A 27,222-nucleotide genomic window follows, 5' to 3' on the forward strand; every position below is an offset into this window, starting at 1 on the left:
GCGGCCTGAGCACTGCAACCCCTGGGAATCTGCCTGGGGGTCGCACAAAAGGTCATCGTGGTCCGCATGCAGCACGTGGGCCATAGGTTCCCCACCCCTGATCTAAATAATTCATTGTAGCTCTGGCAGTATGTTTAGGGTCATTGTCCTGCTGGAAGATGAACCTATGCCCCGTTCTCAAGTCTTTTTCAGGCACTAAAAAAAGTTGAAGAAAGAAGAAGCTGAAGAAAAGATTTCCCAGAACATGATGCTGCCACCACGTTTGTTGGTGGGGATGGCATTTTTAGGGTGATGTACAGTGTTTCTCGCCACACAGTTTTTCCATTTAGCACAAAAAGTTCTACTTTGGTCTCATCTGACCACAGCACCTTCTTCTACATGCTAGCTGTGTACCTTATAGGGAATTTTGCAAGTTGGACTTATGGCTTGCTTTCAAAAATGACTTTCTTCTTACCACTCTTCCTTAAAAGGCTAGATTTGGGCCATACAAGACTAAGGGTACCTTCACACTTAGCGATGCAGCAGCGATCCGACCAGCGATCTGACCTGGTCAGGATCGCTGCTGCATCGCTACATGGTCGCTGGTGAGCTGTCAAACAGGCAGATCTCACCAGCGACCAGTGAACAGCCCCCAGCCAGCAGCGACGTGCAAGCGACGTTGCGCTTGCACGGAGCCGCCGTCTGGAAGCTGCGGAGACTGGTAACTAAGGTAAACATCGGGTATGGTTACCCGATGTTTACATTAGTTACCAGTGTGAGCAGGGAGCAGGGAGCCGCGCACACTAAGCGCTGGCTCCTTGCTCTCCTAGCTACAGTACACATCGGGTTAATTAACCCGATGTGTAATGCAGCTACATGTGCAGAGAGCAGGGAGCCGCGCACACTGAGCGCTGGCTCCTTGCTCTCCTAGCTGCTGTACACATCGGGTTAATTAACCCGATGTGTACAGCAGCTACATGTGCAGAGAGCCGGAGCCGGCAGCACAGGCAGCGTGAGAGCTGCGGAGGCTGGTAACTAAGGTAAATATCGGGTAACCACCTTGGTTACCCGATGTTTATCTTGGATACAGCTTACCTCAGCTGTCAGACGCCGGCTCCTGCTCCCTGCTCGCTTCATTTGTCGCTCTCTTGCTGTCACACACAGCGATCTGTGTGTCACAGCAGGAGAGCGGCTTTGAAGAAAACGAACCAGGGCTGTGTGTAACGAGCAGCGATCTCGCAGCAGGGGCCAGATCGCTGCTCATTGTCACACACAGCGAGATCGCTAATGAGGTCACTGCTGCGTCACAAAAAGCGTGACTCAGCAGCGATCTCGGCAGCGAGCTCGCTGTGTGTGAAGCACCCCTAAGGCTGGGATCACAAGAGTGTATGTTCTGTCATGCGAAAGAATAGGCCCAATTATGCTAATGACACACGGCTCCAGCTCTGATCAGAGTTTAAGTCGAGTGTCATTTACTGCGATAAGATTCTCTTGCATGAACATCGGCCCCTTTATTGCTTCTCTAATTTGTGCTTTCCTTGCTTGGGGTGTCAGTTTGTCGACGGCCACGTCTTGGTAGGTTGTTCTGCTGTACTCCTTCCATTTTTGGATGATGGATTGAGCAGGGCTCCATGAAATTGAGAGCTTGGGCATTTAATTTTGCGGGTGTAATGTGTAAAAATGTGGAAAAGTTCAAGGGGTATGAATACTTTTTCAAGGTACTGTATGCATACAGTACAGATAAGATGCAGTATTGAACTAGGAGGCCAAAGGCCCACCAGTATCTTTGACTCTGAGGGACCATTGTGCAGCTACTTGCAAATACTTAATTACTATCATTCACAAAACAAAGTACCTGTACTTCTACATATTAAAATTAGGGATGATCGAAAACTTCGATTATTCGGCTTCGCGAATATTTTCTGAATACCTCGACGCTATTCGACTATTCAATGCGTAATGTAAGTCTATGGGAAGCCCGAATAGTTCCGAATAGTTGTTATTCGGGTTTCCCATAGACTTACATTGCGCATTGAATATTCGCGAATAGTCTAATAGCGCCGAGGTATTCGGAAAATATTCGCGAAGCCGAATAATCGAAGTATTCGATCATCCCTAATTAAAAGTAATAATACTCTGGGTTGTTTTTTTTTATGAATGATCAAAACCTGACTTCGTTTTCTATGTACAAGCAAAATGTATTGTGCAAACTACGCATATAGGGGTGTGTGGGACCCATTCCCTTTGACTACTGATATTCAGAGATCTTAGACACTCAAAATTTATAGGAAATTTATAGGAAACTGCATCATTTTTATTGAATTTTTTTACTTGCTCAATGTTACTAAAAAGCAGTTTTCAGAGATATGCATTGACACCTCTTGAAATATAAAATGTTTCAGTTTCAGTTATAATCAATGTTAATAGCTAAGTCACTTTTACCTCCCTTGAAGATCGCTGAAGATAATCCACATCTTTGTCTGAAAAGCAGTGTGATGGATAGGTCAAAATAGGACTTTTGAAAAGAGAAGAAAAGATAGCAGATGGGTAACTGACATTGAGTGCTGGCCCGCTACTCCATCTTCCTTTTGAATAGTCTATTCAATATCAGCCAATCATTTCTACATAAAAGGATATGTTTGTTTTTCAGAATTTTAATTAGAAAACTATCCAGATGTCCTAAGATTCCTTGCTACTCACAGTCTTCAAGGGTCATGTATAAACAGTGTCCTTTTTCTGACATGTTCCAACATTGACAAAAGCTGCCACAATTTTAAAATGTGAAACTTCATCTCATAAAATGTCCAACAACTTGAACTAGACAATGTCATAGATCTAGCACAGTACATATCATTGTGGGTGCACATATCTGCTGTATATAGTTGATATATACTCCATGATGTATATATACTCCAAAAATCCATTGTTAAATTAGTAAATAATAATATATGGTAATACAGTTCTAGAAAAACAGCAAATCCTAAACCAACCAAACAAACAATAGCTTATATTTACTATTCAGGACATTTTGGATTATTTGTAAAATGAATTGGAAATGCTCCGCATCCCACTAAGTGACAGCTTTAACCCCCCCTGTTACCACAATGATTTCTAGTTAGGGAAGAGGTTAAAAAGACGGTTGAAATTCCCGCCCATGCCCCCTCCTTCTGTGCATGGACCAAACAATTCAGAGATTCCTTCTTTTATCCTGTTGGAAACCCCAGAGTTTCCAAGAATCAGAGAAACGAGGCAATCTTTTCACAACTCTCATTTTTTTGTCCAAATTTGATATATTTTTTCTCTCGCTAAATGGCAAACAAACGCAGGAGCTTATTTTCAGGAGACCATCAAGAAGGTAAAAGGCAGGTTCTTTGCAGGGAGTAAGGTAAAAGAGAGGAATTGTGACTTTCTCTTCTGAGACAGATTGATATGGTGGTATAGTATCATGCGTAACGATTTTCACTACTTTGGTGGGCTTTTAGATGTTCCCAGGCAATGTCTGGCTGCAGGTGCAGAGATTTAGAAGGTTTGGTTTTCTGTAATATAATTGTTTAGATATTTTTAATACAGCTATATATAGTCTTGGTATAATAGTTTCTGCACGGGTGTTATTCTGTACCCAGTTTTTTGTATTTTTATGTATATGCTACTTTTTTCACTCCGTTTTTGCATCTTGTTTCTTTATGTTTATTTAACAAAAGTAGTCCTTATTTGTGTTAATAGTTTTATACTAGTAAGTTAGTGTGTAGACAAAAGGCTAGAGAAGCCTAAACTCTAGAATGACTTTGATCTTTGTATAGTGTAGCAATATTTAGTTGCTCGGTACATCATGCTGCTGATATGACATGGCATAGCAATGACTTGTAAGAAGCTAACTGTTGTCTATTATAATATTTATAGATAATTTAACATGTGCTACAAGCTTATTTTGTACTAAGGTATTGTCATTTTAGGGATTTCCTTGGACTCAATGATTGTTTTCTGTACAGTATTAGTTGGTAGAATTTCCTTAGACTGCCAGTAGTCGGGTAGAAAACGCTGTAGGTTATATCCTAAAACACCGTAGCAAAAAGGTGAAAAATGCCTTCTCACTACAGCCATCAGTCCATTATAGTCCTTGCACTTTTTGGCATTTTGGCGGCCATTATGGCCTCTCTTTCAGTTATCCTAATCTTCCAAGTTCAAACAGCTACAAAACAAGGGGAGCTGATTGCGGGACTAGGCCCTGCAGCGGGTAGGATCCTCCTGCCGGCTTCAGCAGTACTGGCTGCCTTGTGTCTTGCCCTCAATACCAGTTGCCTCTTGCTGTGTCTGCTCCATTCGTATTTCACTGCTGAGGTTTGTCGTGAGGACCCAGATTCCAGAAGGTGAGTTCATTCATACAATAACGTAAAATGCACTGGTAGACCTATTACAACCCTATTATAATGATACATCAACACAATGTCCCAGCACAGTACACAGTGGCCTCCATCAACCTCCTGATTACATGTAGCTCACGCTCAAACCATGCATTTCAACAATCTCCTCTTTGCCTCCATAGTCTCTGCTCTAGTTTTCTGATGCTGGCCCTTTGTTCCTGAAAACAATGTCCCAGCAAGGAGCTGCTTCCAGCTTGTTAAACTGACACATGACCATTAACTCCTCACAGCCAACATGGGAACAGTCCCATCAAAGGCAGTTTTAATTTAAAAGTATGGCATATGCTAATTAACATAACAACTTACAATTACGAATCCTTTGGTATCCAAATCAAACAAATAATTTCTTACATCTCCAGATATTTATTTCTATTTTACAGGGAAGTGTAACTCACCAAGGTAATCTGTTGTGAGATGATGACTTAAAGGGGAGGTTTCACTTAAAAATTCTGTCCATGCTATTACAACCATGTGGTTCAAATAAGTTTCTGCAGTAATGTACAGTGAGGAAAATAAGTCTTTGATACCTTGCCGATTTTGCAAGTTTTCCACCTACAAAGAATGGAGAGGTCTGTAATATTTATCGTAGGTACATTTCAACTGTGACAGATAGAATTAAAAAAATTCCAGAAAAATCACATTGCATGATTTTTAAATAATTAATTTGCATTTAAATGGATGAAATAAGTATTTGATACAATAGAAAAACAGAACTTAATATTTGGTACAGAAACCTTTGTTTATAATTACAGAGATCAGACGTAACCTGTAGTTCTTGACCAAGTTTGCACACACTGCAGCAGGGATTTTGTCCCACTCCTTCATAAAGATATTCTCCAGATCTTTCAGGTTTCGGGGATGTCAATGGACAATATTGAGTTTTAGCTCCCTCCAAAGATTTTTGATTGGGTTCAGGTCTGGAGACTGGTTAGGCCACTCCAGGACCTTGAAATGCATCTACAGAGCCACTACTTAGTTTCCCTGGCTCTATGTTTTGAGTCATTGTCATGCTGGAAGACCCAGCGATGACCCATCTTCAAAGCTCTTACTGAGGAAGGAGGTTGTTGGCCAAAATCTCGCAATATATGACCCCATTAATCCTCCCTTCGATATGGTGCAGTCGTGCCCTTTGCAGATAAACAACCCCAAAGTATGATGTTTTCACCCCCATGCTTCATGATTGGGACAGTGTTCTTGAAGTTGTACTCATCCTTCTTCCTCCAAACAAGTGGAGTTGATTCCAAAATGTTCTTGGTCTCATCTGACCATACGCTTCCTCTGGATCATCCAGATAGTCATTGGCGAACCTCAAACGTGCCTGGACATGTGTTGGCCTGAGCAGGGGGACCTTGCGTGCCCTGCAGAATTTTAATCCATGACAGCATAGTGTGGTTCTAACTGTAATCTTTGAGACTGTGGTCTCAGCTTTATTCAGGTCATTGACCAGGTCCCTCCTGTGTAGTTCTGGACTGATTCCTGACCTTTTTCAAAATCATCCTTACTCACAAAGCAAGATATTGCATGGAGTCCCAGACCGAGTGACATTGACAGTCATCTTGTGTTTTTTCCATTTTATAATTGCAACAACAGTTGTTGCCTTCTCACCAAGCTGCTTGCCTTTTGTCATATAGCTCATCCAAGCTTGTGCAGGTCTACAATTTTGTCCCTGGTGTCCTTAGACAGCTATTTGGTCTTGGCAAAGGATGAGAGGTTGGAGTGTGATTGAGCGTGTGGATAGGTGTCTTTTTTAGGCTAGTTTCACACTTGCGCTATTTTGACGCAAACGGAATCCGTCACTAATGTAGTACAGTTCATTTATTTACAGTGGAAGCGCGTTACTATGGTGCGTGTGTGTGTCATGCAGTAACCGCTTGTGTCCACACGATGTCGCGCTTCCACTGTAAATAAATGAACTGTACTACATTAGTGACGGATTCCGTTTGCGTCAAAATAGCGCAAGTGTGAGTGCGCCCTTATACAGGTAACGCATTCAAGCAGGTGCAATTAATACAGGTAATGCATGCATAGTAGGATGGCTTCTTAAAGGGAATCTGTCACCAGGTTTTGCTATCATATCTGAGAACAGCATAATATAGTGAAAGAGACCCTGATTCCAGCGATGTGTCACTTAATGGGGTACTTGCTGTCATTTTGATAAAATGAATATATTTTCTGCTGCAGATCTAGCAGTTATACAGAAATCATGAATATGCTGCACTACCTGGCAGCACGCAAAGTAGTCCTCTAACGATAATCTACTGCTGATTAAACAGTGATTTTATCAAAACTACACAGTAGCCCAGTAAGTGAATCACAACTGGAATCAGGATCTCTGTCTCTACATTATGCTGCTCTCAGATTAGTTGTCAAAAGCCTGGTGACAGATTCCACTTCAAGAAAAAAAAACAGGTTTGTGAGAGCCACAATTCTAGCCTGTTAGTCGGTGATCAAATAATTTGCATTTTATTGCATGAAATAAGTAATTTTTTTTAAAACTCATACAAAGTGATTTTCTTGTTTTTTCTTTTTTTATACTGTAACAGTTGAAGTGTACCTAGGATAAAAATTACAGATTCCATTTTTTATAGGTGGGAAAACGTCCAAAATTGGCAGTGTATCAAATACTTATTTTCCCCACTGTATACTGGTTACTACAAAGAAGAAAGTACACCTCTGGATCTCATGAAATCTGGATGTCTCTTAGTGAACAGCTGGTTGTCCACCTTTGATACTCAGTGGCACTTCCAGACGCAAGCAGTGCAGAGATAGTGCAAACATAATTTGGGATTGTTGGGTAGTAAACTTTTTTTGGATATATGCTTAAAATGGACATGAATGGTCCTTGGGGGAGGGGACTTGTACTCCCTGTCGAATTGATTGTTGTATTTTCTATTTGGCCGTTTATAACGGGCTTTTAAGACTATGTAAACTTTATTAATCCAATACAGCTAAAATAAATGTTCTACCATTCTGTAAATACATAACTGCAGGGTCAGCCTAAACTGGGTTTGTTTCCATGAAGAGGTCTGTGTGGGATTTATAGACACAAAATTAAGAATTTTTGCCAAGATGATTCATTTTTTTTATTGGAGAAATATTGGCTACAAAGGTTGATATTTCTTTAAACCTTTATTGATTATGTCATCTCTATAGAGGGCAATGAAATAATGCACTAGGATTTTAAATGCAATATACATTAGATTGAGTCAGTTTATAATACACTTCACTATGAGCGGTCACTACTGAGGACACCCACTGTAGGCACATGACTCCAGGTAGCAGGGAACCAGTCGATCCAAAGAAGCCTCACTAAATCCATCATATGTTATTGTTCTCTTATGGTGGCCCAATAATGTATTCTTCTCTATGTAGGTGTGAATGGTTTCTGCTAGATAACCGGAGTATACGGCAATCCGCAGTCTGCCTCTTCTGCCTTGGACTTTCTCTGTACTTGGCAGGTAAGAATTTCTTAGTATTCCTTTGTTTGTATCAAGTAATATGGCATTATATTGTCCATCTTTAGGCTATGTGCCCATGGGAAATTAAACCTGCGGATTTATCTGCGGAAAATCAGTGGATTTCCTAGATAAATCCGCAGGTTTCAGCATGTATAGTCACTCCACATGTTATCCTATGGGACATGGGGAGTGCTGTGTCAATGCTGCGGATACGTACGGCTGCGGAACATGCTGCGGATGTCCCGCAGCCGCACGTAATTGCATGTCAATTATTTCTGTGGAATTACCAGCGGAAATCCCGACCCTCCACTATGGAGATATACTCCGGGACTTCCGCAGGTAAGTTGCACGAATGTCCACAGGTTTACCGCAGCTATTTTGCTGTACTACCGCAGCTAAAAATAGCTGCGGATTCCGGCAAGCAGCTGCGGGAAACCAGCGGATATATCCGCAGATATATTCGCAGGTACAAACTCCCGTGGGCACATAGCCTTACAGCTCAACTGGGACAATATTAAAAAGAACTGGTCAGGAAACTCATTCTTTGGTATTACAGCCATGGCGTTTCAGAGCAAACACACTTTGAATAACTGACCGGGCACTACATAACTAGCCCAAGGCAGTTCTCCAGAGGCTTCTTCCCACCTTGATCCCAAAGACTGACAGGACTCTCAATATACATAGCAATAACTGTGGAAGAGAAGCACACACTGTTGATTTTTTCTTTGATGTCCTGATCAAGGAGACCGTGCTCTCTGAAACGCGTTGACCTGAACAAGGAATAAAGATGAAATAATCAACATTGTTTCCTCTGGTGATAGCGTGGTATACACCCGATCTCCCCCTAATTACATCTTCAGGACTCTCAATATGTATGTGTACATGGACAGACCTGTTATTTGTGCAAAGTGGGGCACATAGAAGCCGCCGGGGAACTGTCTCAAGACTAGTCATCTTAGATGGATAGACCCCAGCCAGCATTTCAGACTATGTTTTTATTTCAGAGTAAACTATACACAGTTGCATAACACAGCCAGTGTCTGATTCAGGCTGCCTGTGTTTATGTTGTCTGTGCAAAATGCATGCCTGCTAGAATTGGTGTGAATCGATTAGCTTGAGTCATTCCATTGCCAATGACAGAAGTCTGAGGCTACTGCATGGAAGCGGGGTCACCAACTGTTAACTGTTGCCATCCGCGACTCTTCTTTGACAATGTCACAGCACAATGAGGACATCACACCAGGCCAGCTAATAGAAAGAAGTGCCAAGAGGTAGTACTCCCGATATAGTGTAACAGCCATAGACCACTGTTCTGGCCAATGGAATGGGATGTTCCAAAATTCTCATCAACGCTAATGCACACACAAATTTCATTTAACTGCTCCAAAAAAAAAAAAATATGAGAGGGTTGTAGCATGTTTCTAAAGGGAGCTTTAATCTTAGCCGTTTATCACGGAAAGCATTCTATAAACCTATTGAAACTATGTAGAATCTGCCCATGTATGTACCTAAATATAATCTTATGTAACTTCTTGTAACATTTTTAATCTCTCTACAGCCCTCTCACTCTACATGTTAATCCTATTTGAAATAGAAACAGGAATAGCCAGTTCCTGTATTCTCAGCATGGGATCCATTTTTATGATAGTCACGGTGGCTCATACGCTGCACAAAGCCTCACAGGTGACCTGCCAAAACCATGACCAGGTGGCAAGTACACTCTATGAAAATGATTCAGCCCATGAAGCAGACCTAAATGATTCTACACCCTCCTCTGACCTTAACGATAAAGAAATGACGCCAGTGCGGCCACATCCGGAGATCCACCGCGAATTCTCCTACCCACCATTTCTACAGCAGCAGCAACAACAGCAACACAAACCACAAACTCTTTCTCCACTATTCAACAATGCACAATGTGTAGTGAAGCAGAGCGACAGTATGTGCAACAGCAACAGGGACGAGCGCTACAACATTCCCAGAATGCAACGTACACTTTCCGTCGAGTCTGGACTCACGCAGCCGAACACTAGATCATGGAATGGTGGAACGCAAGAGATGAGAACCATGGTATTAAGGAAACCAGGAGTGATTGGGAAGGACTCCACACTTGTATGATCCCTTTATACCTCTGTCACTGGGGTGCAATACACAATAAACTTGAATTGGATATGATTCAAGTCTATTGCAGGTGGAAGAAATTCATTGAATATAGTCTAAGACTATAAAGATGTTGAACCAAAGACGTCACTGATAAAGAACTGAAGTTCCTAGAGTGAGGGGGTTTATCCCTACTGGAACTATAAAGACCATCATTACCTTTAACTCTACCAAGAAACATCATTTAAACCTATATTATCTATACTGGTTAAAGCACCCATACAAATTAGATAGCGGTCTGCCGGATGAGAGCCATTTATCCTCATACACAGAAAGCTCGGCTGGTGAAAGTGCTCATGTTCTACATGTGAGAGCCACGGTCAGACTTCTTTGGTAGCTTCTTATCTCCTGGAGAACAAAAGGATCGGTGGTTGTAAATACAATGTGTCAGATCTTTCTCTCCTCTGACATCTGTCAGTGGATAGTTGGAAGGCCCCCATAAACATTAGACATTTGGCCGATAACGGCGGATTCAGCAGACTTTGGCCTAATAGGTATGGGGGTCCTTTAGGGTACGTGCCCATAATCAGGGTTATGTAGTGTACTGCAAAGCAGTGTATTTTCGCTGTTTGCTGCATTCTCCTGCGCATGAAACTCAAATTTACATGCCGCGGATAGGAAACCTGGACCACAGGTCAGTTAACACAGCATTAAAAGGAAGCACAGTGGACAGGAGATGAGATTTCTACCAATCCCATCCACTGTGCTTGTACTGTATTATGCAGCATTTAAAATGCTACGAACGAAATCCAACATGTCTGATCGACATCTTCCCTGATCACCAGTTGGCTGATGCCTTCATACACGTTGTTGCCGATATTGGAGGGTGGGTGGGACCCTTAGGTATACACTGGATTGGATATTGAAGGTGTATCTGAGTACAATACATCAGTTTACAAGGGTATTGACAGTAGCAAGCACTGCATGTCCCATCATAGACAGCCTTTCAACACTCATGTTTTTTTACCATAAAATTGTTCTCCTCGTGAAATAACATATTTCCTTAGAATTGTTGTTCCTCCTAGAATTTATGAGCAAAATTGGGAGCTACAGAAGAGTTAGGTCCCTATAAAGTATAATACTTTCCAGTCTAATTGGTCAGACTGTACAGGGGACATTGACGACTGAATATTACCAGTTTACAATTTGTTCTTCTTTATCAGGAGAAGTTAAGACCACGGTCCCTTCCAGGGACACATGTGCGATCGGCAGGTATGGAGCGCCTGTCCTATTGTAAACAATAGCACTGCTACAAGACACATGCATTTAGGCAGGTATCTGTAAATGTTATGTCAATTACCTTGTTCCCCTCCCAATACAGAAGAGTGGAGCTGGAAAATCCCTTTAAAATTTACAAGAGTATTTAACAGTATAACGACAACGCCGATTTCGCAAAAACGTTCCATTATTGTTATTTCATAGAGAATACATTAATTTACCAATACAATGGTTCTCTTTATAAATCTCTCACTGATGTGAGTTTTTAAGTGACAGTGGCCCTTTAAAGTATTGATAAGGGGGGGGAATTAAGAAGATAGCAGAACACAAAAGCTACTGCATTAAGGCTAAGGGCATGAACCTTCAACATGAGCAAATATACAATGAAATGCCAAATTATACAAATTTATTTCACCTCAAAGTGGACTCTTGGTTAAACATCTACATGTTGAGCATTTGATCAGCTTTTACCTCAGCATTTGTAGCCAAAACCAGGAGTGGGTAATAAATACAGAAGTGGTGCCCGTGTTTCTATTATACTTTTCCTCTGATTGTAAGGGAAAACGAGGAGTGGGACAGCCAGAGGACAAGTATAAGAAATACAGGAGTGGTGCCCGTGTTTCTATTACCCACTCCTGGTTTTGTGAGTTTTTACCTCAGTATCTGTAAGGGAAAACCAGGAGTGGGACAGTCAGAGGAAAAGTATAATAGAAACACGGGCACCACTTCTGTATTTATTACCCACTCCTGGTTTTGTGAGATCTTACCTCTGTATTTGTAAGGGAAAACCAGGAGTGGGTAATAAATTCAGAAGTGGTGCCGTGTTTCTATTATACTTTTCTCTGATTGTCCCACACATACGCATGGATTATTAAGTCGGCTGCTAACTTGGTCACAGTACATTTCTAAAAGGTAAAGGTGTCCTCCACTACTGTAAACTTATTTTTCTCTATAGTTAGTTGACCTGTATGAATAGTGATTTTGGATGAGCTGTAGTACTTATGTATAAATGTTCATTGGTGTTTCATAGTAACTAAATGTGACCAAACTGCCACACAGGAAATACAACAGTAAGCAGCCAGAAGAAATAGCATGAAGAAAATAGATAGGTAATGAAAAGAAAAAAAAAAAGGTTTTGTGTTATTATTTACTGTCATCTCTTCTTTTTTGTAAACCAAGAAAATATTTCACAAGTGGGCAAGTTTTAAAAATAAAGGGTATTTTATTTCCATGAGCGGATATTTGCTATTGTTATACAAAGTGCTTTATAGCCGAGAATTAAAAAAAAAAACCCCAAAACATAAAATCTTACCAATAGTCAATTTGCACAAACCGATCATTCCGGTAATGGCACTGTACTTTCAAATACCATTTTAAGGCCGGAGTCACACTTGCGAGAGACTCGCGCTAGTCTCGTATCACATCACCTGGCATGGCCACACACTCTCCTGACAGGAGCGGGTCGGCTGTATGTATTTCTATGCAGCTGAGACACTCCTGTCCGGAGAGTGTGCGGCCATGCCGGGTGAAGCACTGCAAGACTTGCGCGAGTCTCTCGCAAGTGTGACTCCGGCCTTAAACAAAAACACACACACCACAGACAACTGACTGTCCTTCCTCGATTCTTGCAGTCCGTCTCGGCATCTATCTCAGGAACGTAACAATAATTGAGAATTATCAGCATGTCCACACAAATGACCAATAAAAGTCTGCAAGACCTCTGAATTCGTACAATATGAGCACTAAACGCTGTCTGGATCCTCCGGTATTGTTGGAGAGAGCCATCGGTCACATGACTACAAGTATCCAATTTGCATACTGCCAACCACATACCGACTAGATGTGCTCTGCCTCACTCAATACACGTTAATTGAAAGAGGCCAGGCACGTCTAGAGGGAGTGTGGCTGGAAATATGCAAACAAGATACATGTGGTCACATGACCGACTGCTTTTGCCGACAATAACGGAGGATCCAAACAGCGAGTGGCGCTCATATTGTAAGAATTCAAAGGTCTGCAGTCACGTAAAGAGATTGTAGACTTATCTGAAGACTGGACAACCCCTTTAACCAGGCAACTGAACAATGAATTTACAGAAATGACAGATACAATACCAGTATGTGTAGATGTGCATTGTTAGTCTCCATTAAGCCACTTACAGTGTACAGTACATATGCTAATACAAACATCTTCCAGTGTAAAGGGTCATTGTATCAAAAAGGGATCCCTGACAAATTATACCAGAAATCGGTCTTTAAAAGTGGAATTCTCCAGAAGACAACTCTTTTTTTAACTCCTTTGATCATCAGGTAATTGTGGTATTATATAATCAGCCCATCCAATAAATGACCACCTACGTTAAAACCCAGCAGGCCAAGTCCACAATTATGTTTCTGATGTTATATTTCCATAAAACAAGGATCGGATTAGAAATAATGTTATTCTTTTTCTTCTTGGAAGAATTCATTCTTGGCTTTGACCCTTACCTAAACGCCTTGGCAGAGGTTTCAAGTAGCATCTCCTCCAACGTGTTCTTTACTGAAGGGGCTTAAAAGGACATATTCCAGATGCCTTTATGTTACTCATAACCGCTTTACATATTATTTAGCTGTCTCAAAATGTGCAGGAACAAAATATAAGAATAAAAAATAACTCCATATACAACACAAATGGTATGGCAGTATAAACAACCATGCAATCCTCACACAAACACACAATTCTTCACCTTGTTTTGGAATAATTGCACCATTATGAATTAGTATTACCCTTCATAGTGTGAAAAGTCCATGACACATGCATACAGGAGCTTAGTCAGAGAGCACAGGGAATCCTTTGGGGCTCTCCGATTCTGAGCAGGAAGGCAGTAGGAGAACCAGTCGGCCAGTATGGCTTGGCTACCTGCGGCTCTGGACCGCATTCAGTTGATGCTTGAGATTGATAGCTTGCTTCAGGAGGCCGTCAATGCTCTTGAAGTGCACACTGCTGAACGTCATACTTCTAACGGCACTGGGTAAGGAGAGGATAGAAACATACACATATTTAGATGTTGTGCCAACACAAAATATACAGTAGACTCTTAAAAAAACAACCTCTTTGAAACAATCACTCCCTTATCCAGACTAAAACTCCGGTGACAGAATTTCAGTTCCATCATTCACTAGTTTTCTTTGAGAAGACAATTATCCTCCTAACCACTCTTCAATGGCATTTTGGATGGTGGCATCTGTCATCAATCAGCTGAGTTGTAAATTACAAGACTGCTACTGAAACCTAACAATAAGCTCTAAGGCTACGTCCCCATGATCATGACCCGCTACTTCCTGGATGTGGCAGGCCCCGACCTGCGGGACCATGAGTTTCCTCTGCAAAACAACGGCAGGAGCCGACGATCCGGGCTTGGGCAGTTGAGGTCTCTCTGTTCTGTTCTTCCTGTGGAGAATGCTTGCGACTCCGCAGCAAACAATTGTCATCGGCTCAGAAATCCGCACCGCAGATCAGTGTTTGCTGCGGAAAAAACAACATAATAGGATTTCTAGAAATCCCATCCACTATGCTTGCACTGTAATTTGCAGCGTTAAGGATGCAGCTGAAGCATGCTGCGTCCAAAATGCTGCGAACACCGATTGTGGGCACGCACCCCAAGGAAAACCTCATCCAGAGCCTACTATCCAGCCAGCTTCAAAGCAGCACATCTAAGCTCTATAGTAAAGAGCTGGTAAAGGCTACCAAAGACTCCAGAGGGGGCCAATAACCAAAATAATGTACTATAAGGCTGTGCGCACGTGTGCGCTCTGCTCCACGCACAAAAGGTCCGCTTCAGAGCGCAGCTGAAAAGCTCCGTTCTGAAGCGCCTGGTGCCTGCAGAATTCGTGCGCTCTGCATGCTGCCTCTCCCTATAGACAGCATGCAAACCGCACGAAAGAAGTGACATGTCACTTCTTAGAACGCATGCTTCGGGCAGCAGCCGAATAGCTGCGTTCTAATACGCCACGTGCTCACGTCTCATGCACAATCTTAATAGATTGCATGCGTCCTGGGCACAGTTACCCTGCGGTGCAGAACGCAGCGTAATTGCATGCAATACGCACACAGCCTAAAAGTAATAATTACACAGGCCTTTAGCAATTTTACACACTTCTGAAAATATGAATATAAAAAAAAAAAAAAAAAAGGGGGAAGAAGGCCTCATTGATCATTCCACTAAAAACATACAAACCTCCTAAATGGCTTCTTTTTCTGTTTGTATGAATTGTCAACCTTAATCATCAGAAGCGAAGGTTAATCAATCATCACTCCTGAAGAATAAGGGTAAGTTCACGCGCTGAGTTTTTTTGACGCTGCGTTTGTGTGTTTTTTTGCAGCAAAAACACAAAAACGCACCCCCGTCAAAAATAAAAATGTGGCAAAAAACGCATGCGTTTTTACAGTGTTTGTGCGTTTTTATGCATTTTTTTTTTTTAAACAAAAGGTCTGATGTCATTTCCTTCTTCAATATGTTCTTCACTCTCCACTAGCGTATGCACATGTGACACATGGCTACAACTCCTGGGGACGCAGACTGCAATTCAGCTTTAACATGTATACAAAGACAAATACAGCATTAACCCCGGAGGGTCTAGGAGCACAAACTCATTCTATGAGCCCACTCATAAGACACATGCATTATTCACTTTAAGGATCTTCCTGCACTTCTATACAGGCGATTAATTTTCCCTAACTGCGCTGGAAGGACAGAATATTCCTACCCTGAACTCCACTGTGGAGGGAACAGGAAAGACCTCACCGTATTGCCACTTTTTTTTGGATTTCTGGACGAACGTCTTTATACATTTGCCTATGAGTAAGGAGACTACTGTCTGTTAATCATTAAAGGAACCCCCAAAAAACACTTTTCTTCACAGTAATTTAGCGACTAATGTGATCAAGGTCCTGGAGGACCGAAACGTTATTGTCGTAAAATTATCGCAAGTGTCACATGTTTTTCAATTGTTGCTATCTTGCCTTCTGTATTAAAAATCTATTAGCATTGAGAAAAAGAGTTATATCTTTATTCATTCTTGCCCATTGAGAGTGCAGTGATATATTTATATATAAACTATAAGGCTCAGCATGCTCCATCCAGGACTGTATGCCAGAGTTTTTTGCCCAAAATAAAAAAAAAAAAAAAAAAAAGTGGGCGTCGCCATATTTTTGTATGCTAGCCAGGTACAGCAGGCAGGTACGGGCTGCCCCCAGCACCCAATTTGTGCCTGGCTGGGAACCAAAAATATAGGGAAGCCCTTTTTTAATTATTTCAGGAATTTCATGAAATAATTTATAAAAAAAAACAAAAAAAAAAACACCACGCACACGTGGTCTTCGCCCAATTTTTTTTTTTTTTAGTCCAGCCATGTACAACTAGGTAGCTGGGGGTTGGACTCCGCAGTGCAGGGTGCCCAAGCTTTCTGGGCACCCCCGCTGTGATTTGCAGTCTGCAGCCACCCCAGAAAATGGCACTTTCATAGAAGTGCCATCTTCTGGTGCGGTATCCAACTCTTCCAGCTGCCCTGATGCTGGGTAATAATGGGGTTAGGGTTAGCTGTATATTATCGGCTGGCCCTAAGCCCGAAATTCATGGTGTCATGCCAATATTAGACATGGCCACCATGAATTTCTAATAAACAAAAAAAAAAAAAAAACAAACAAAAACAAAAACTAACCCAAAACACCAAACTACTCACTTTTGTGCAGATTCCTGTCCGATCGGTGCAGGACCCGGCGGTAATCAGCTGATTATGTCACCTGACCGCATCAGCTGATAGTGGGCGGTAAAAAGCTGGCCTCACCGCTGGACTTATACGATCAGCTGATGCGTTAGGTGACCACATCAGCTGATCATCGGCAAGTCCTGCAGCTGTCAGACGTGTCCCGGGAGTCTTCAGATAGGCGAGTATGATATATTTTTTTTCCTACTGATCACTTTTGATATCGCAGCTGCTTCCACCTCCTGTCTGGACATGGCGCCGAACGGGAGGTGGAAGCAGCGGTGGCGGTACTGGGAGGATTCACGCTTCTGTGTTTACCAACAGAAGGAATTCTCTTCCTGTACATGTCACTATACTACCCACCCCTTGCATTTATAGCTGCATTTTTTAGGCATAGAAACGCACTAAAATGCAGCTATATTTGCAATTTGCGTTTTTCATTGCATTTTTGAACATCTCATTAAACTTAATGGGTGGAAAACACAGTGAAAAAAAGACAAAAACAATTGACATGCTGCGTCTTTGTGGGCACCACAAAAACGCAGCTAAAAAAAAAAAAAAAAAAGCTGTGTGCAGACAGCTAAAATGAAAACTCAGACTTTGCTGGTGAAGCAATGTCACGCAGTTTTCTGAACTAAAACGCACCCGAAAAACACGCAAAAAAGCCACGAAAAACGCACTGTGCGCACATAGCCTAAGGCTGACAATTCAGACAAGCAGCATGGACTGCAGCGTTGGTCAGAGCTGAGCAGTCTCCCAGGCAGCTTTCCCTCTGCAGCATGGGAAAAGCACAGGACACTGAGGCTGGTCCGATCTGGCCAGCTTCAAAGCAATGTGAACAGGCTATAAAGGCAAACACCTTGCTGTAGGTGACTGCACAAGTCTGTTTAAAAAAAAAAAAAAAAATCCACACATGTGGCACGTTCAGTTTTGACCATCCGTGTGAGTCATCTGTGTGTATGTGTCTCTAGTACGTGTGACATCAGTGTGATATGTAGCAGGGGGGGGGGGGAAACACAAAAAAAACAAAACAAAACAACAATGTGTATGGGGGGGGGGGGGTTGTTACTTTTTTAAAATTTTTGATAACAAGCCAAGTAAAGCCAATAGCTGGGGGGAGGGGGGGGGGGCGATATTCCAAGGCTGGGAAGGTGCATGGTTATTGGACTCTTCCCAGCCTAAAAATAGCAGCCCATAGCCGCCCAAGAAGTGGTGCATCACGTTAGATGCTCCAGTTCTGGCGCTTCACCTTGGTTCTTACAGCTTGCCCTGGTGCGGTGGCAATTGGGATAATATATAAAGAGAAGAGCTGCACACCAGTGACAGTGTAAGGGGAATAAATGTAAAGCAGAAATTGCTGTATGAATACTGGCATGAAAAATACAATAGCTATATGTAGAAATGAAAAAGTGACAATGGAATCTGCATTACTGCCATGAACTTTAAGAATAAGAAGAAATTTAGCTATTGAATTGATCAATGCAAGTGAGCCCCAACACCTCGTTACGGTATTCTCTATGTTGGGGTCCCTAGCTAATGTGTATCCTCTCTTGCATTGATCAATTCAATAGCTAAATTTCTCCTTATTCTTAAAGTTCATGGCAATTATGCAGATTCCATTGTCATATTTTCATTCTCACATATAGCTATTGTATTTTTCATGCCAGTATTCATACAGCAGTTTCTGCTTTACATTTATTCCCCTTGCACTGTCACTGGTGTGCAGCCCTTCTCTTTATGTAGTGAAGTTTTTTTAGGGTTTTTGAACCCAGTTCAGACTTAGAATGGTGTTCCAGACGTTATTTCTTAATTGCAATTGGGATACTGGTTTATGGGATTGATGTCAGCCCCATTACAAACCCAGTATAATAAAAAAAAAAAAAAAAAACCACAATTTTTTTTTAGTAAAACACTTCCTGAAAATCAACACCAGTTTTAATTAGTATGCGTGTCAACAGTATGTAGGAAAACAGACACCACACATACTGGGGACGGGGACATGTGAAGGAAGCGATAGAGAGCAAGCGACATGTGCTACTTGGCTAGGTAACCAGCCACTACATAACTGCGGAGTGGCGGGTTACCTTGGCAACAGAACATACACTATAAAATTACAAATCTGTCTCTTCTTGTGACTGGAGATCAAATGCAACATTGCTTGATTTCACAATCACTTTGGACTGTTCACCTTTTAAGAACTTGGCACAACTCCTGTAATATAAACAAGCTGCATCCCATACCTGCAGGCGTATTCCACAGTGTAGACAGAGCCTTGACTTTGTTCTTCCCAATTCTGCATATCCGCCTACAATATCAAGAAGATGATTCCTTAGTTTAGACAGCGGCAATCATAACGCCGATGTCCAATACAGTAGACTAGTTTCAGGCACGTTGCCTCTTAAATTCTACCTTGGTTTAATTGCAAAATGAATATTGTGTGAATAGGGTTTATGAAATACTATGGAGAGAGAAGGAAATAAATTCACAGTGATGTCATGAGTGTAAGCTGCAACAATTTCTTCAGCAAAATACATAATTTGCAGCAGCTTTTAGGCATAATTATCAGTACGACACACTCCTATTAGAGGCATTCAGCAGAGAATGTATTAGGGTGATTAAGTATGAATCTGGAGAATCTGCCATCCCATTCTGATCTGTGGGGAATTAGCATTGGAATCCTGCTTATGCTGTATATTGTCAGAGCCACACTTTCAGATACTGTGTTACACTACAGAAGAAGCTTACCCACCTTGTGCTGAGCCAATTCTGGAAGAGACCTGCGGACATGTTCTTGAAGCCGATATAAAGCCACAGAAGGCTCATTGGCGAGGACATACATGCTCTCAGTAAACTTGTCTGTTACTAGAAGAAAACAAAGATTCTTAAAACAAGCTCTAACAAATTTTTCTTCCCTTAATCTTTTCTAAAGGTGTAAGTAATATAGTGTAATTGTATTAACAGTTATTAGTGTCTCTATCGTATCTCTCTGGACCGCCCCTTTAAAAGGGAACCCGTCAGCAGATTTGGCCACTATAAGCTGCGGCCACCACCAGTGGGCTCTTATACACAGCATTCTAACATGCTGTATATAAGAGCCCAGGTCACTGTGTAGAACGTAAAACTCACTTTATAATACTCACCTAAACGGTCGCTGCGGTGGAGTTTGGTCATATGGGTGTCTCCATTCTCCTGTGCCTCCTCTTTTGGCCATCTTTGTTGTCCTTCTTCTGAAGCTGCAGTGCATGACGTGTCCTACGTCATACACACTCGCCGATCCCGCACAGGCGGACTGCAATATTTTGATCTGCCCTGCTCAGGGCAGATCAAAGTGCGCCTGCGCAGGACCTCAATGCCGGCGAGTGTGGATGACGTAGCTAACAGGCCCCAAAACTGGTGAACGGTTCCCTTTAAGGCACATGCGATTGCTCTTCAACTTCACCTGGATCATAGAGCTTCTACCATGTGGAAGTCTACGTGCCCAATTCACCAAAACGAGCGTTCACATCATTTTTGATGAGGGGTTGTGCTCATGACAGACTCTCCTGATTCATTAGGAGTTGTACACTTCTTAATGAATCTGGAGCGTCTGATCAGTGGCATGCTACTCCGGGAGAAATCACACTCCAGTCAGGTCAGGTACTAGAGAGATATTTCTCAATATATGGATTTTCCTTGGTGGAGGAGAAGAAAAAAAAAAAAAATTATATAAACCCAATTACTGAAGATGGATTCCAGTGGGTGCAGACAACCTAGCATACTGTGGGAGATTCTTCCATGGAGAGTTCCAGCAGAGCCAAATGAAATGGAACAAAAAAAAACAAACAAAAAAAACCACAACAACAACAACAACCCAAAACAAAGATTGGGGTTGCGGTTGCCGCAGCCCCTTCCCACCTGCAGCCTGACTTTATGTATCATGTGCCGGCTGCTGCACATGACAGTTAGGTCCCAACTGAGGAGACACTGCTGGGACAGGGCAGCAGCAGGAGTGAGTACCAAGCATGGTAGTACTCGCTCATCACTACGAGTAACCGAGCTTGAAAGTGCTCACTCATTACAAACAACCGAGCACAGTAGCATTTGCTCATTATTAGGCCATGTGCGCACGTTGCGTACAGTTCACTGCAGACATTTCTGCAGCGATCTGAAGAGCACATGTGCACTTTAGATCGCTGCAGAAATGTCCGTAGTGAGCGCCGATTCCATGCGCTCTGCCTGCAGCTCCTCTCATAGACAGAGCAGGAGCTGCCGGCAAAGCGCAGGAAAGAAGTGACATGTCACTTCTTTTTACGCAGCGCTTCGGCAGTAGCCGAAGCGCTGCGCTCTTAAACGCCACGTGCGCACGGCCCCTGCACAATCTCCATAGACTGTGCAGGGGACGCAGGACGCATGCAGTTACGCTGCGCTACAAAACGCATCGTAACTGCATGTATTTACGCAACGTGCGCACATAGCCTTACTTGTTCCGAGTACCGAGCACTTGGGCATGGTAGTGCTCGTTTATCACTACTCGATACGAGTACGGAGAACCCATGTATGGTAGTGCTCGCTCTTCACTACTTAATACGACTACAGAGCAATGCTCTGTTTGTGGCTGGATGTATGTGGGTGGAGACCAGATCAGGCCAATCATTGACTTTCTATACTCGTTCCTAGCGTTGATCTTGTCTGAGCATCTGACCTGCTTGAATTGAGGAACAATCATTTTAGTGCTTGCCCATCACTAATTAAAGTGTAAAGGCCCCGTCACACACAGATAAATCTTTGGTAGATCTGTGGTTGCAGTGAAATCATGGATATATTGTTCCATTTGTACACAGCCACAAACCTGGCACTGATTGTCCACAATTTCACTGCAACCAGATCTGCCAAAGATTATCTCTGTGTGTGACAGGGCCTTAACTACATCATTTTACTTTGTAAAATCATCAGAGTTCCTAAAATGTGCTGTAGATCAGTGATGTACATTATCAGGGGAAGACGCACCGCAGGTCAGGTCACACTGTGGGACAAACAAGCACAGTGGGGAGGAGGGTTCTATAAATCCATCTACTGTGCTTGTACTGTACACAATGCATTCAAACCACCATGAACCCCCTCCCCCCAGCATTCACACTTCTATGGCGACGGAAAATAAAGGGATTGATATTGGAGGAAAGGGAGAAAGAGAAAAAAATAAGACAAAAAATGGTGGCTAAGCAGCTCGTTGCTATACTGGTGGGAGCACTGGTAACAATAAAGGGACGGAGCACTAGTCACACGTGGCTTACACCAGCCCATGGGGAGGCCGTGCACCCACACTTCCATAGCTCTGCCCACCTTACCTTTCTTCACCTTTATCTGCATCTCCTGCTCCTCCATGACCAGCTCCTGCAATGACAGCTCGGCGGCACAGAAGCGGTCCGTCACAAATAGCTGTCCGGACAAAGCACGAGTGCAAAGGTTCCGCCGGTAAGTCAGGGTGTCACATAAAGGCTGCCAGCATGTGGTACTACTAATCCCAGCAGCTCACTCTAGTCTCAGGACGCCTAATTTAACAGAAGTATACAGACTAGAGCATGTGACTACACTGTGGCGAATCACAGCACAGACCTTATTCCCGACCAATCAGAAGATCAGCGGTTCTGTCCAATCAGAACGCGCCTCACATCAACCCACCCGGAAGTGCGCGCTGCTTGTCTGCGATTTTGTGCCTCGTTTAACTCTTGCCATGCCGCACAGCAGGAGGGAGCTGCGCCTTTAAGAACACGGATGAGACGCATGCTGACCATTCTTTCACGGGGTGGGTGGTGTTGTGGACGGACTCGATTGTTGGGGGGGTTCATTACCATTGCAGTGTGTGCAGGGCTGTTTATAGGGACTGAACAGCTACAGTGCATTTCTATGTGGTTGAATACCACTATTGTCCTCTGTTATCAGCCATGCCAGCTTTATGAGAAGGATGCCTGTTTTTTAGGATTAACTAGAGGAAGACCAGAAAATATTCTGCAATTATCACTCCTATATGTGCCATGTCTGCTGGGGTGAGGGCCCTAGAGCACTGGTCCCTATAGCTTGACTCCTGGAATCCATGCTCGGGGTGACCATGCCAGTAGAAAGAAAGGTGTTATTTACAGGACGAAATTACCCGATAGTGGGGATGTAATGTGTAAAGAATGTTACATTCTTATTGTTATAATGCAATTTATTCCATGGTGCTTTACCTCTGAAAAGAGGTATACATAGACAAGTACAATAGTCATAAACAATACAGGGCACAGACTGGTACAGGAGGAGAGAGGACCCTGCCCCCGAGGGCTCACAGTCTATAGGAGGAGAGAGGACCCTGCCCGCGAGGGCTCACAGTCTATAGGAGGAGAGAGGACCCTGCCCGCGAGGGCTCACAGTCTATAGGAGGAGAGAGGACCCTGCCCGCGAGGGCTCACAGTCTACAGGAGGAGAGAGGACCCTGCCCCCGAGGTATCACAGTCTACAGGAGATGAGAGGACCCTGCCCGCGAGGGCTCACAGTCTACAGGAGGAGAGAGGACCCTGCCCCCGAGGTATCACAGTCTACAGGAGATGAGAGGACCCTGCCCGCGAGGGCTCACAGTCTACAGGAGGAGAGAGGACCCTGCCCGCGAGGGCTCACAGTCTATAGGAGGAGAGAGGACCCTGCCCGCGAGGGCTCACAGTCTACAGGAGGAGAGAGGACCCTGCCCGCGAGGGCTCACAGTCTATAGGAGGAGAGAGGACCCTGCCCGCGAGGGCTCACAGTCTACAGGAGGAGAGAGGACCCTGCCCGCGAGGGCTCACAGTCTACAGGAGGAGAGAGGACCCTGCCCGCGAGGGCTCACAGTCTACAGGAGGAGAGAGGACCCTGCCCGCGAGGGCTCACAGTCTACAGGAGGAGAGAGGACCCTGCCCCCGAGGTATCACAGTCTACAGGAGATGAGAGGACCCTGCCCGCGAGGGCTCACAGTCTACAGGAGGAGAGAGGACCCTGCCCGCGAGGGATCACAGTCTACAGATGAGAGGACCCTGCTCCCGAGGGCTCACAGTCTGGTACAGAAGGAGAGAGGACTCTGCCCCTGAGGGCTCACAATCTACAGGGGATGGGTGAGGGTACAGTAGATGAGGGTGAAGATGATGATTGTGTGGTGTTATAGCGGACTGAGGGTTACGGCAGGTTTTAGGTGGGTCTTCAGGTTCCTTTTGAAGCTTGTCAAGGTAGGCAGAGTCTGATATGTTGTGGTAGAGCATTCCAGTGTATGGGGGAGGCACGGGAAATATCTTGGATGCGGTGGTGGGAAGAAGAGATAAGACCAGAGTAGAAAAGGAATTCTTGTGTGGATCTGAGGTTGCGGTCAGGTAAGTACCGGGAGACTAGGTCACAGATGTAGGTAAGAGACAGATTGTGAATAGCTTTGTATGTCATGGTTAGGGCTTTGAACTGGAGTCGTTGGGCAATGGGAAGCCAGTGAAGGGATTGTCAGAGAGGAGAGGTCGGGGAGTAGCGAGGGGACAGGTGGATTAGTCGGGCAGCATAGTTTAGAATAGATTATAGCGGTGTGAGACTGTTAGAAGGAAGGCCAGAGAGCAGGAGGTTGCAATAGTCCAGGCGAGAGATAATAAGGGTATGCTCTAGGGTTTTTGCAGCTTCCTGGTTAAGTAATGCACAAATCAAGGAGCGGGAAGAGAATGTTAGTAGGTTGTGGTTAGACAGTGGGAGAGGTGAGTTTGAGAGGATAGATAGGGATCAGAGGTGGGTGAAGATGTGGTCCAGTGTGTGGCCATCTTTGTTGGGGTCTGTGGAGGACCATTGAGTGAGGCCAAAGGAGGAAGTGAGTGTTAAAAGCTTAGACAGCTAGGTGGGAGGTGTCAATGGGGATGTTGATGTCACTCATGATGATGGTGGGGATGTCAGCAGAAAGGAAATGTAGTAGCCACGTGGTGAAGTGATCAAAAAAGGCGGTGGCTTGTCCTGGAGGGCAGTAAATGATAGCCAGTTGGAGGGGGAGTAGATTCGTACGGAGTGCACCTCAAAAGAGGGGAGTGTACCGGAGGGTGGCAGAGGAATTGGGGTGAAGGAGAATTTTTCTGACAGGAGAAAACCAACTCCTCCACAATGCTTGTTGCTGGGGCGGCGGGTGTGAGAGAGTTGGAGACCCCCATAAGAAAGTGCAGCAGGAGAGGCTGTGTCAGAGGGGGTGAGCCAGGGGGTAAGTGCAGCAGGAGAGGCTGTGTCAGAGGGGGTGAGCCAGGGGGTAAGTGCAGCAGGAGAGGCTGTGTCAGAGGGGGTGAGCCAGGGGGTAAGTGCAGCAGGAGAGGCTGTGTCAGAGGGGGTGAGCCAGGGGGTAAGTGCAGCAGGAGAGGCTGTGTCAGAGGGGGTGAGCCAGGGGGTAAGTGCAGCAGGAGAGGCTGTGTCAGAGGGGGTGAGCCAGGGGGTAAGTGCAGCAGGAGAGGCTGTGTCAGAGGGGGTGAGCCAGGGGGTAAGTGCAGCAGGAGAGGCTGTGTCAGAGGGGGTGAGCCAGGGGGTAAGTGCAGCAGGAGAGGCTGTGTCAGAGGGGGTGAGCCAGGGGGTAAGTGCAGCAGGAGAGGCTGTGTCAGAGGGGGTGAGCCAGGGGGTAAGTGCAGCAGGAGAGGCTGTGTCAGAGGGGGTGAGCCAGGGGGTAAGTGCAGCAGGAGAGGCTGTGTCAGAGGGGGTGAGCCAGGGGGTAAGTGCAGCAGGAGAGGCAGTGTCAGAGGGGGTGAGCCAGGTTTCTGTGATGGCGAGGAAGGAAAGTTTATTAGTGATGAAAAGATCATGGATGTAGGATAGTTTATTACAGACAGAGCGAGCGTTCCATAGAGCTCCTGTTAGAGGTACTGGGGGAGCGGGGGCCGGGTGGATGGGTATGAGCTTCGAAGGGTTGAGAAGATTTGTGATAGATCGTTGATGGGGGTTAAGGTGGTGTCACACACAGCGACGACGACAACGACGTCGCTGCTACGTCACCATTTTCTGTGACGTTGCAGCGATGTCGCTGTCACTGTGTGTGACATCCAGCAACGACCTGGCCCCTGCTGTGAGGCCGCCAGCCGTTGCTGAATGTCCTGCTTCAGTTTTTGGTCGTCACTCTCCTGCTGTGAAGCACACATCGCTGTGTGTGACAGCGAGAGAGCGACGAACTGAAGCGAGCAGGAGCCGGTGTCTGGCAGCTGTGGTAAGCTGTAACCACTGTAAACATCGGGTAACCAAGGGAAGACCTTTCCCTGGTTACCCGATATTTACCTTCGTTACCAGCCTCCGCCGCTCTTGCTGCTAGTGCCGGCTCCTGCTCTGTGCACATGTAGCTGCAGTACACATCAGGTAATTAACCCTATGTGTACTGTAGCTAGGAGAGCAGGGAGCCAGCGCTAAGCAGTGTGCGCGGCTCCCTGCTCTCTGCACATGTAGCTGCAGTACACATCTGGTTAATTAACCCGATGTGTACTGTAGCTAGGAGAGCAAGGAGCCAGCGCTAAGCAGTGTGCGCGGCTCCCTGCTCTCTGCACATGTAGCTGCAGTACACATCGGGTTAATTAACCCGATGTGTACTGTAGCTAGGAGAGCAAGGAGCCAGCGCTAAGCAGTGTGCGCGGCTCCCTGCTCTCTGCACTTTTACATGTAGCTGCAGTACACATCGGATTAATTAACCCGATGTGTACTGTGGCTAGGAGAGCAAGGAGCCAGCGCTAAGCAGTGTGCGCGGCTCCCTGCTCTCTGCACATGTAGCGACGTTATGATCGCTGATGCGTCGCTGTGTTTGACATACAAGGTCGCTGTTACGTCACAGAAAATGGTGACGTAACAGTGATGTCGCTGTCGCTATGTGTGAACCCAGCTTTAGAGATGACTGTGGGGATGTGGTGAGGAGGGCCATGATTAGGAGAGATATCTCCAGCAGTGAAGAGAAGCAGAGAGAGTGTTAGTAGGTGGGAGCAGGAGACGCCGTGAGGGGGCCGTGTGTGTCTGGAGACAAAGGGTGTAAAGTGGAGGAACAGATTTGAGGAGGTCAGATGGGTGGGGAGGATGGAGGGAGAGATGACCAGTTCATTACTAGGTATAAAGATTAGTGTGCAAAATAGGAAGTGAAGGACTATAGGAGTGATAGTGGAAAGAAACAGAAACATTGTTTACAGTGACTATGGATCCAGTTCCCTTCATGTTCAATTCAGGTATAATTCATTGCAGTACACTTGTATGATGCAAGAGCTGACGAACATCTATAAAATATTCTAA

The 27,222-nt window shown here is 44.5% G+C and overlaps 3 protein-coding genes across 3 annotated transcripts in view; 2 read left to right on the forward strand and 1 right to left on the reverse strand.

Moving 5' to 3' along the window:
- The first annotated feature begins 3,218 nt into the window (after window positions 1-3,218).
- TMEM221 (transmembrane protein 221) lies at window positions 3,219-11,948 on the forward strand. Its single transcript, XM_075315195.1, has 3 exons — window positions 3,219-4,346; window positions 7,773-7,858; window positions 9,417-11,948. The coding sequence occupies exons 1-3, from the start codon at window positions 4,060-4,062 to the stop codon at window positions 9,974-9,976; spliced, it is 933 nt and encodes a 310-aa protein (XP_075171310.1). The 5' UTR covers window positions 3,219-4,059; the 3' UTR covers window positions 9,977-11,948.
- Window positions 11,949-12,436: 488 nt separating this feature from the next.
- Window positions 12,437-22,543, reverse strand: BORCS8 (BLOC-1 related complex subunit 8). The gene is made up of 4 exons (XM_075315208.1): window positions 22,305-22,543; window positions 19,730-19,842; window positions 19,221-19,285; window positions 12,437-14,242 (listed from the first exon to the last, which is right to left on the reverse strand). Exons 1-4 carry the CDS (start codon window positions 22,339-22,341, stop codon window positions 14,131-14,133), a joined length of 327 nt encoding a protein of 108 aa, XP_075171323.1. The 5' UTR covers window positions 22,342-22,543; the 3' UTR covers window positions 12,437-14,130.
- An 84-nt stretch (window positions 22,544-22,627) lies between these two features.
- The window catches only part of RFXANK (regulatory factor X associated ankyrin containing protein), a 49,287-nt gene continuing 44,692 nt past the window's right edge, over window positions 22,628-27,222 (forward strand). Inside the window, exon 1 of the mRNA XM_075338419.1 lies at window positions 22,628-22,762. Within this exon, the coding sequence (XP_075194534.1) occupies window positions 22,732-22,762 (31 nt within the window). The 5' untranslated portion in view covers window positions 22,628-22,731. The remainder of the gene's footprint in view (window positions 22,763-27,222) is intronic.

The sequence above is a fragment of the Anomaloglossus baeobatrachus genome, chromosome 1 (genome assembly GCF_048569485.1).
Source record: "Anomaloglossus baeobatrachus isolate aAnoBae1 chromosome 1, aAnoBae1.hap1, whole genome shotgun sequence".
NCBI lineage: Eukaryota > Metazoa > Chordata > Amphibia > Anura > Aromobatidae > Anomaloglossus > Anomaloglossus baeobatrachus.

Coding starts and splice junctions, on each gene's coding strand:
- TMEM221 (XM_075315195.1), top strand. CDS start 4,060: ATGCCTTCTCACTACAGCCATCAGTCCATTATAGTCCTTGCACTTTTT. Junction 4,347..7,772: donor GAGGACCCAGATTCCAGAAG/GTGAGTTCATTC, acceptor TTCTCTATGTAG/GTGTGAATGGTTTCTGCTAG. Junction 7,859..9,416: donor ACTTTCTCTGTACTTGGCAG/GTAAGAATTTCT, acceptor ATCTCTCTACAG/CCCTCTCACTCTACATGTTA.
- BORCS8 (XM_075315208.1), bottom strand. CDS start 22,341: ATGGAGGAGCAGGAGATGCAGATAAAGGTGAAGAAAG. Junction 19,843..22,304: donor GCAGATAAAGGTGAAGAAAG/GTAAGGTGGGCA, acceptor GTTTTCTTCTAG/TAACAGACAAGTTTACTGAG. Junction 19,286..19,729: donor CAGAATTGGCTCAGCACAAG/GTGGGTAAGCTT, acceptor TTGATATTGTAG/GCGGATATGCAGAATTGGGA.